Consider the following 10,923-nt stretch of genomic DNA (forward strand, 5'->3'; position numbering starts at 1 on the left):
TTTTTTTGAAGAGCAGATTTAGGTTGTTCCTTCTGCCAGACATGCATTGCCTCCCCATTGTCAACATTCCTCCACCATAGTGCTAGATTAGTTATAACTGATGAAGCTACATTAATATGTCATTATCCAAAGCTGTGACTTCTTTTAATAATAAAAAGAAGTTTCAAAAACATTACACTTTTGGAGATAGTATTCTTTCATACTGAAAAGGCAAACGTAACATTCGTGTATCATTTTTGTCTTAGTTGACTATTGTATAGTATTGTTATGAAGAGAAGCTAAAACTTTTGAGCCATTTTAGAAGATAATGATAGTATTATACTGTTTCCTTATGTAGTTTTTGTACTTCTTTTGGCTTGGTACTTATTGATTATCATATAGATTGAGTGTAGCTGTTTGAGGAACTACTATATTTTAGATTATTTTCTTTGAGATGGTAAAAATACTTAACATTTGAAACCACAATAAACTTTCTTAAGGTTTTTATGTAAAATGAAGTCTCATCTATTTTATCAGATTGCTTTGGGGAGTTTAAAGTGAGATATTAGTACTTTTTGTAATCTGCATATTGTCATTTGTCTTTGATTCTTAAAGTTATTTGACATCCTAGTTCTGTAATAACCCACTTTTCGTGGTCTTAAATTTTAGAAACCCTGAGGTTGCTAGCAGAAGAATTTATTGAGTGCTACTTCACTTTTGAGGGAGGTAGGGAGAAAAACAAAGATGAAACTCAAGAAGTACTGTGGTAGAAAAGAAATTAGAGGAAAATATATCATAGAGGTGGAATACTACTTATAAGTGGAAATTATAAGAAATCTGAACAACAATACTTTGGGGCTTTGAGTGTTATAATTAACATATAGTATGGAGGTTAACAACAAATTACCTAAGCTGTTGGCATACTTAAGCCCAGTTGGCTTGAAACTTAATATTGGTAATTGAAAGGAAGAGTTACACTATAAGTATTAGTGTGAGATTAGTATCTGGAGAGGGAGGAGCAAAAAAAAAATATTCTGTTGGAAATTTATATAATAAAACTCAAGGTCAGTTGGAAGGCATAGAATATGATGCTCTCCTAATGTAGATTATCTGATTTACACTATAATGGTTGTACTTTTAGTTTGCAAAACACTGAAAGGGGATGGTCTTTGGCACTTTTATGGTAGTTAAAATATGCAGTTCTATGCAAAGTAGTCATGGAGTGCTGAAGAAACTTAATGGATAAAATTTCTGAGAAATCGTAAGGAGTAAATACCAAAAGAAAGTAGAGTGTGTTGTGATTGTCAAAAAGTAAAAATGTGGGTTTTAGAAATCAGGAAGTCATTTTGCTATTGACTCAGCAAAATTGTAGAGCATAGTTTTCATATATACGGTTTGTGAAGATTTAAAAGGCAATAAGGAAAATCTCTTATTAGAATAAATCATGTTAAATATCCTTGGTTTCTTTTTTTGATATGATTAGCAACACTGGTTTGTCAGTGGTTTTTTTGATAGGGTTAGCAAACACTGGTTTGGGCATGTTATAGTATAGCTTGATTTCAGATAAGATATTAAAATGTGAACTGGTTAAAATAAAAACTAAATGGATTTGTAACTAATTGAAAAACAGTAGCAAAGTCGGCACTTTGGAAACATTCTTGAAGGAGACTAACGGAGGGCCATAGGGGTTCTGTCTTTGTCTTCAATTCTAGAAGGATGACAGAATCAAGAGAAAAGATCATCTGGAACATTGAGCTGAAAACAAGATCAATTAACAGCAGTTAATTGATCTTATAAAATTCTGCTTTAGCCATAAACACAAACAGTACATGGGTATGATAGGGGATACTCAATTTGATAGCAGTTCGTCTGATAAAATTTCACAGTTGGGGTGGGAAAGGGGGACCAGGAAGAAGACAGAGTCAGTTAAAAGCTTAATATGAAATAACCATTTGATATAGCTGTTAAAAATTTTAAGTTACTCTTATAGTTAGACATGAAAGTTGCATTCAGATGTTTGAAGAGCTGTCTTATAAAAGAGGAGTGGAAGAGCTCCAGGGAGGAACGTTTTGCCCACCTATGGAATGGGCTTCTTTAGTCAGTACCTTATCAGCTTTTGTCAGCGGCAGTAATTAAGTCAAGGTTGAAGAAATATCTCTACTGTAGAAGACATTGCAATGTTAGTGGAAGGCTGAAATGGATCTAGGGTCTCATTCAAGCTTTAAAGTTGGATTCTATTACTCCTCCTTTAAAATAGAAATTCTCTATCATTGGGCTCTTCAGAAATTACAGTGAAAGGTTGGATATAGAGGAATGAGTACTTAACTCCTATTTCACATGTTTTTTAAGCACTCAGCATATTGGCACACAGTGGGCTCTCAGTGAATGGAGAATTAATGGACTTAACACTTGACTTAAGGTTCTAGTTCTCTGACCAACTAGATAGGTGAATTTTAGCAGTTTTAACCTTTACGTTTGTTAACTCGTGTAAAATAGAGTTGGAGTAGATGACTTACAAGTTTTTTTTTTTAGCTCCAGCATTCTATTTGGCAGATTTGTTTTTTTTTTCTCACTTAAAAGCAGTTCTGAGGCTTGGGAGTTTCAACTGGTAAAGAACATATTGGCTGTAATTTTGAAAGTCAATTGTGATATTTTGGAAGCAGCATTTTTTTTTTAAGGTCTTCATAGCATTAATTCAGGATGGTCCTTTTAAAATTTAGATTTTTTTTGCTAATGGGCCCTAGTCAAGAAGAGGCAGAAAGGTCTCTGAGTAAAAGCCCTATTGGAACAAAATGGCTTTTTTTCTAAAATTAAATATTTAGATTTTAAAATGTTTTGTTATGATGAAAAATTTCTGAGCCATTTAGAGCTGGCTAAAGTCTATAATTGTTAGGAAAATAAAATCTCTCAATTTTATAGTATTCTAAAAAATTATAGAGATTATTGGTTTATGCAAATTCTAGAGATACTGGGAAATGACATGTTTCTTACTACTTTTTGTACTCCTTCCTATTTATATCTGTTAGGAACTTTTACAGTAAATATTAAAATCTAATGTATTTCCCCAGGTTACAGAATTTTTTTAAAAAAATTAATAACTAATACAATCCCATTTTTGTAGTGTTTTACAGTTTATAGTTTCTTCATAAACATATCATTGGATTAATATATGAACAAGTGATCAGTGTAGGATTTATACTTGCCTTTTTATAGATGAGAAAATAAGCCTTGAGAGGTTAAATGGCCATAGGTCATATGATTAGCCAGTGAGGACTTGGAATTAGAACTTAGATCTGACTACCAATCAGTACAGTTTTCCTCTGCATCACATTGCCTCTATCTAGCACCTGTATATTACTAATTGATGAAATTGTAGTGCGTTAAATTGTTTCTTGATACTTCACAGCTGGCAGACACACCAAAATCTGAAAGATATGAGCATGTTCTGGAGGCATTAAATGATTACAAGACCATGTAAGTTGATTTATTTTATGTATCCCTATGAGGGAGACATTTAGTAAGTATAAGGAATAATGGCATTGTTTAAGAATTTGGGATTGGTGTATAGAACAAGTACATACCATTTTAAACTTTTTAATGTCCTATTCTATTTTAGTTAGATTAAAGTAGTGATTCTTAAGGATTGGAGAAGGGAGAGTAATCCTTCTCCTGGGAATGGTAGGTGGGAGGCATATTAGTATCTTGGGGAGAGTTTAGCTTGTTCCACTGAAAAAGCATATTCAATAATAACTTCCTTATATAATGTAATCTACTGAAAGTAAAATAAAATCTTGTTAGCTGATGGGAATATTGTTAGCTGGAGAGAATATTGTAAGGAATATGGGTTTTTAAAATGATTGAGATCTATGGTTATTAGTTACTGCCATTAGTTATAGAAAATATTTCTAGCTGAGTGGTCTAAGATAATTAAGTGCTATTATTTGATATGTTCTCATACAGATCTACAGATCTCTCCCCCATTATTTTTACTTTTTTTTAAACTCAGCACTATAACTAGGATTCCCCTCTTTTTAAAACAATATATTTACATTTCTTAGAAACATTTTTTAAATGCAACAAATTTTTTAAATATATGTGTTGACTCCAGTAAAGTATTGAATTATGTTATAAAATTTTTGTTTGCAGTAAGTTGCTGTTTTGAATTTGACAGTATTTCCTCATTAAATAACGTAATTACTAGTGGCTAGATCTTCAGTCCAGCTCAAAAAGTCATGAGGTACCTGAACATTATTATGCAGGTAAAAATATTTCATGGGACAGTGAATTCTGAATTTCAACTTACGGTGCCAGAAATACCTCTGTTCCTGTTATGGTAGAAATGGGGGCTCCCCCTTCTCAAAACTGCCAAAACGTAGAACATTCTGGCTGGGTGCCATGGCCCATGCCTGTAATCCCAGCACTTTGGGAGGCCGAGGTGGACAGATCACCTGAGGTTAGGAGTTTGAGACCATCCTGGCTAACATGGTGAAACCCTGTCTCTACTAAAAATAGGAAAATAGCCAGGCATGGTGGTGTGTGTCTGTAGTCCCAGCTACTCAGGAGGCTGAAGCAGGAGAATCATTTGAACCTGGGAGGCAGAAGTTGCAGTGAACCTAGAATTGCGCCACTGCACTCCAGCCTGGGCGACAGAGCGAGACTATGTCTAAAAAAAAAAAAAAAAAGGTATAGAACATTCTAAACAATTGATGGAGGTTCTTGTGGCCAGGCAAGTTTTAGTAGAGCTGAGGTAAATGGAGGTGCTTGGGAATAAGGACCATAAAGACTTAAAAGAAAGGCCCAAGGAGCTTATTTTTCAGAGGCCCAAGTCCACAACGCACTAACATAACCCTTTGCCTGGGTTTATTTCCATTTCTGGATCTGGCACTCCAGATGGGCCTCTAGGATTTACCTCCTACTTTCTTTTCCAATGCTATCACCTATTATTTCTGACTAAGGTTTCTCTCCTTATAAATCCACTTTGAGATAGAATTCTTTTTTTTCCTAAACCCCCCTTTGAGATATTTCTAACAGATGATACTAAATATGGGGAAGCATATTGGGACTAAAAATATACCATTCTTTGTTCTTTCTTCCTTTAAAAAATTAGTTGCCATGTTTAAAGAGAAAATCGGACATGTGCTCTTTTCCTTTCCAGTCCTATCCCATTCTCCCCATCATATCCTACTGTAGACTGGCTCTGGAGCAGATAAGAATCAAGGAGAGAAAGGGGAAATGAATTTTTGTAGTATTGGGTGGGCTTTCAAGTATAAGGGCCTTATAAAGTTATAAGTTAGGGTCTACTGTGTGTATGTGTTCAGTTTTTAAAATTTTAGTTAATTTTTTTAAAAATTTAGGTTTATGTCTGGGAAAGAAATAAAGAAGAAGAAGCATTTGTTTGGGTTGCGAATTCGTGTTCCTCCTGTGCCACCAAATGTGGCTTTCAAAGCAGAGAAAGAACCTGAAGGAACATCTCATGAATTTAAAATTAAAGGCAGAAAGGCATCCAAACCTATATCTGATTCAAGGTAAAAGTTGATCTGTGGCTTAGTTTTTCTCTTTAGCTTATTTGTAACTAAAAATGTATGTTATTTAGTCTCCTTAGTATATTTGAAAATACAAGTGGCAGTTACTCTGAATTTTTTTTTTTTTTTTTTTTTTTTTTTTTTTTTTTTTTTTTTGGTCTATAATATCTTGCTTAGACAAGGTACAAAGAGTTGATGCCAGATGCTTGTTTGTTATGTTAGGTCTTTGGATTTCCAGGAATAGACTCTATTGATTTTTGTTAGCAAACAGCTTAAGTGCTAGCCTGTTTGTTCACTTTTCATTCATTCATTCATTTATTCATTCATTCATTCAGTACAGTTTTCAAGTGCCTTATTATCTAAGTGCTAGGGAGTACAATGACAAATTTTCCTTCTGCCCTGATGGGGTTTACATTCTGTTGGGGAACAAAGGTGATAAAACAAGTAAAATAATTATAGATTATGCTAGGATAGCATATTGTTTTAGACTTTACTATACATAGAGATGGGACCTTTGTACTTTAACAATGAGGCTTAAGGAAGGACTATTTAAGTTAATATTTAAATTGAGACTTAATACGAATGATTCAACAGTGTAAAAAACAAAGGGAAAAACTACTCCATCTAGCAGAAATAATAAGTGCAAAGGGTTTGAAACATATTTTAGGAACTCAACGGAGACTGGTGTGGTATATATGAGGATGAGAGAGTAGCATCAGGTACTGGTAAGATTAGGTGGGGCTTGATCCTTTGTAGGGTCTTGTAGGTCTTAAAAGGAGTTTGGGTTGATTTCTAAGAATAATGGGGAGGCATTTAAGGGATTTAGTTATCTTTTTAAAATACTTGGCCAGGCGCAGTGGCTCATGCCTATATTTCCAGCACTTTGGGAGGCCGAGGCAGTCGGGTGGATCACCTGAGGTCAGGAGTTCGAGACCAGCCTGACCAAATATGGTGAAACCCTGTCTCTACTAAAATTACAAAAGTTAGCTGGGCATGGTGGCGTGCAATTGTAGTCCCAGCTACTCCGGAGGCTGAGGCAGGAAAATCGCTTGAACCTGGGAGGCAGAGATTGCAGTGAGCTGAGATCATACAACTGCACTCCAGCCTGGGCAACAGAGCAAGACTCCATCCAAAAAAAAAAAAAAAAATTCTTGAGTAAGAATAAAAGCAGGAGAAAATTAAGACTCAGTTGTCTAGGTGAGAGATAGATGATATGAGGGCTTGTGCAGAGGTAGGTGGTAACATTCAAATGGAGAGAAAACAGATTTGAGATCTTTATTGGAGGTAGAATTAATTGGATTTGCTAGTGAGTTAAATTTCTGAAAGTACAGGAAAAAATCAAATAATACCCAGATTTCTGCCTTGAGCAACTGGTGGGTGGTGGTGTCTGTTAACCAAGATCTGGAAGAACAGATTTTGGTATGGTAAATGAAGGATTCTTCTGTTTCATATTCATTGAATTTGAGATTCTTATGAGGGATACACACACACACACACACACACACACACACACACTCACTCACTCTCTCTCTCTCTCTCTCTCTCACACACACCATACACACAGAATGATGTGAAATATAGACAATTGGATGTGTAATTCAGGAGCTCCTAGGAGAGGTCTGGGCAGGCAATACAAATTTGTAAACTGATTGATAAAGCCATGAGGATGAGTAAAATTACCAAGGGAGCAAGTAGAGAGAGAAGAGAAGGTGATCTGGGATCATGTTCTGATATCACTTATAAATTGGGAAGAGGTGAAATAAGCCAAGGAGACTAAAAAAAATGATCAATGAGATGGGAGGAAACCAGGAAGTTTGGTGTCATGACAACCAAAACAAAGGGAGTGTTTCAAGAAAGATAGGTATATTAAAGTGTATTGAATGCTAATGAGAGGTAGATTAAAATGAGACATAAGTATTTATTGCCTAAGGTAACATTTTGTTAGTGACCTTGACAAAAGGAATTTCTTTGAAGTAGTTCAGATAGAAACCAGATAGGACTGGATGGAAGTATGACTGAATCCAGCATTGCCCAATTTACATGTCAAACTGGGTTTCTACGTATGAGGGACACAGGCAGATTCAAAATAATAACAGTAGTAAAGGAAAGGAGGAAAATAGGAAACTATCTTGAAGAATTTTGAATGAGAGGGGAGAAAATGGAAAGGGTATATGTCATTAACACCCAGAAGTTTTCCTATGTAGGGAGGCAGACAAATGGAATGGCAGCTGAAGAGGAGGATGGGACTAGTCAAATGATGGTTTTTAAAAATAGGTGGGAGATAGTTGAAACCTGTTTTTGTGTGTTAGGAACGATCCAGTGGAGAAGAGGAAATTAGTGTAGGAGAGTAGAAGCCAAGAGAAGGGATGTAGAACCTAAAGGTGGGACTGTCCTTTTCTAGAAGGAGAAACATCCTTCTGTTGAAATGGGGTGAAAGAGAAAATGGGTACAGATGGTAGTTCTATTATAGATTGGGCAGTTGGAAGTTCTTTACTGGTAGCCTTTATTTTCTCCATGAAATATAAGGCAGAGATAGATAAGAGGACTGTTCAGAGAGGGGAATTTAAGGGTAAATTAAAGGTATGGAATAGTCATCTTGGAGATAAGGAGAATGTAATTACAAAGCCTTGACAATGAAGTTTGTAAGAAAGTAGCTACTATTTAAGTTTTCTTTCCTGAAGGAAAGAATGCTTTTTATTCCTATCACTTTCAGATTTTGTCACTCAAATCCTTTGCTAGCCAGTTGGCCATATTATGAATCAGAAAAAAGAATTCCACAAGCTTTTTCATTTCTATCATGATTGCGATAGGATGTTCCCTCTGTGGTGGCTCTCAGGTCGTCTGATGCCACCAGATAAGGATTCAGCTGCTTTCTTTAAAGGCATCCTCAGTTCCCTCTGGACCTTGTGTATAAGTTGGTCCTTTTACTCTGCGATTACTTTCTTTAGTCTAGGAGTCCTTTATAAATACTATGTTGATCATTTTATAAAAGAATTGGATATCCCATCCATCTTATTCTTGAGACTTTTGATTATAGCGTCTAGTTCTGCTTTCTCCTTTTAGTTTCCCTACTTTCTCCTTCCTCATACTTCTGTCTCACTAACCGTGTTTAGCCTGGGATAAGTTTTTTTCCTACTTTCTCCATTCATCTCTTTCTAGCCTATTATAGTGTTCTTTTTTCTTTTCTTAGTTGAATTCTCCTGGACAATTTCCTCATAGCCCTCACTCCATTTTATTAGCTTGCTTGTGTACACATTTGTCACTTTCTAACTATATTGTGAACACTTTAGCACAGGGAACACCTTCGTATCCATATTATCTAATGTCATCTTTTTATGGTAGCTACTGTTGAATAGATGAAGTATTCTTTCCATATATGTTTTTTCTTTTTTTTTCTATTAGAGTGTCTTTGCCTATGGCACATTTTTCCTACCTACTCCTTAGTATTTGACTTTATGTTTCAAAAATGGTTTTCTAGGTTTTTCTGATTTTTCCCTTTGAATGATTCCCTTAGAATATGAAGGATTTCTTACTCCTTTCTCCTTTACGTTCTGCCACTCTGGGCTTCATTTTCTTTCTGATAGTGTAACTCAAGAATCTACATATATATCAAGAATCTACATTTATATCTGAAGGCAGCATTTATTGATAGCTACTACAATTTTAACATCGATACTTCTTGACTCTATAAGGTTAACTGCTAAATTCATAGTCATTTTTAGTAGTAAATCCTTGAAACATCCTCCAAGTTGTAACAACCCTTAAACTATATAATCGAGCTTTTAGGAGTTTTGAAGTCTTCCATCCAGTATAATTGTCTGGTTTTTGTTGTTGTTTTTAAGTCTTTAGGTGGTATATATTGTTCAGAATTACATTAAAGAGGACTTTTTAAAAAACCTTTTGTAATATAAATATCTTTAAAGTCAAGAAATATTTATTTAAATTAGAATATATTATCTATGCACTTAACTAAACTTGTGGATTCAACTTATATTTATTTTTTATATTACCATTAATATAAAATAATAAAATGTATATGTCTAGTTGCATACATAGAATCATTGTCTTTGTTTTCTTTATGCAGAGATTAAATGCATAATGGTTTTCCATTTCAGGGAAGTAAGCAATGGCATAGAAAAAAAAGGAAAGAAAAAATCTGTAGGTCGTCCACCTGGCCCATATACAAGAAAAATGATTCAAAAAACTGCTGAGCCACTTTTGGTAAGAGGATATGCTGGTATATGTTCTCAAGAAGAAGGATACATGAAATTACTGAGAAGCTAGTATTTTTTCAGCTTACTTTAGAGACATGCTTTAAGTATATATTTTTATTTTCCAGGATAAGGAATCAGTTTCAGAGAATCCTACTTTGGATTTACCTTGTTCAATAGGGTAAATAGAAAGTTATTTTCTTCTTTTCTAGGTTTTTTCTTTTGAGTGGGTATTAAAATTTTATTTGTTATGTAATATAGTTGTTAAACCATTTAAATTCTTTTGTCTAAGGAGAACTGAGGGTACTGCACATTCATCCAATACCTCAGATGTGGATTTCACGGGTGCTTCCAGTGCAAAAGAAACTACCTCGCCTAGCATTTCCAGGCATTATGGGTAGATATTTTATGTTCTTACTTTGTTTTACTGTTTTTTTCTAGATTCCTTTTCTTTGTAAAGTATTGATTGAATAATTTTTTAGCAATTGAAAGTGATGCAAGTTGCGTCTACAGCTTTTTGAGAGGTAATTCATATGTACATCCCGTTAGTTGTTAATATTCATTTGAATATTTTTGCTTTCTAGAGCATAAACATTATATTTTTCAAGTTTGTATGGAAATTGGCTGTGTACACAGAGAAAGAGTATACTGCTGTTTAGAAGCTGTGCTCGTTAGGCTTTTTAATGCCTACCACACAAGTGTTCTTTGCTTTAGGAAGATTTGATATATATTTTTTTCTTTTTAAGAGACAGAGTCTCACTCTGTTGCCCAGCCTAGAGTGAGGTGGCACAGTCATGGCTCATTGCAGCCTCAACATCCTCTCTAGTGACTGGGACTATAGACTGTGCCACCACACCTGTAATTTTTTGTAGAGTTGGTTTTGCTAAGTTGCCCAGGCTAGTCTTGAACTCCTGGCCTCAAGTGATCCTCCTGTGTTGGCCTTCTGAAGTGCTGGGATTACACACGTGAGCCACTGCAGCTGGCCAAGATTTGATTGGAAAAAAAAAGAGGTCAGAATCAGACACCTAAATCCTTTTGTCCATGAAATGATTTTAAACTTGGGATTTTTATCAATAGCAGACTCCCCTCTGATATCTTATTTAACCCAGCTCTTCAGAAGGACAACATTTTTCTTTCTTCTTTTTTTTTTTTTTTTTTTTTTTTTTTTTTTTTTTTTTTTTTTTTTTTTTTTTTTTTTTTTTTTTTTTTTT

The 10,923-nt window shown here is 34.7% G+C and overlaps 1 protein-coding gene across 7 annotated transcripts in view; it reads left to right on the forward strand.

Annotated features, from left to right (window-relative positions):
• MTF2 (metal response element binding transcription factor 2) overlaps nt 1-10,923 on the forward strand; it is a 60,147-nt gene that overhangs the window by 47,116 nt on the left and 2,108 nt on the right. For 6 of the 7 annotated variants that reach the window (XM_017544176.2, XM_017544174.2, XM_017544179.2 and 3 more), the window contains 5 exons: nt 3,386-3,453; nt 5,334-5,504; nt 9,617-9,722; nt 9,841-9,893; nt 10,005-10,109. In XM_017544176.2, the coding sequence (XP_017399665.1) occupies nt 3,386-3,453; nt 5,334-5,504; nt 9,617-9,722; nt 9,841-9,893; nt 10,005-10,109 (503 nt within the window). The remainder of the gene's footprint in view (nt 1-3,385; nt 3,454-5,333; nt 5,505-9,616; nt 9,723-9,840; nt 9,894-10,004; nt 10,110-10,923) is intronic. The other variant, XM_017544175.2, reaches the window with a different exon arrangement.

The sequence above is a fragment of the Cebus imitator genome, unplaced genomic scaffold (assembly GCF_001604975.1).
Source record: "Cebus imitator isolate Cc_AM_T3 unplaced genomic scaffold, Cebus_imitator-1.0 Scaffold166, whole genome shotgun sequence".
Taxonomy (NCBI): Eukaryota; Metazoa; Chordata; class Mammalia; order Primates; family Cebidae; genus Cebus; species Cebus imitator.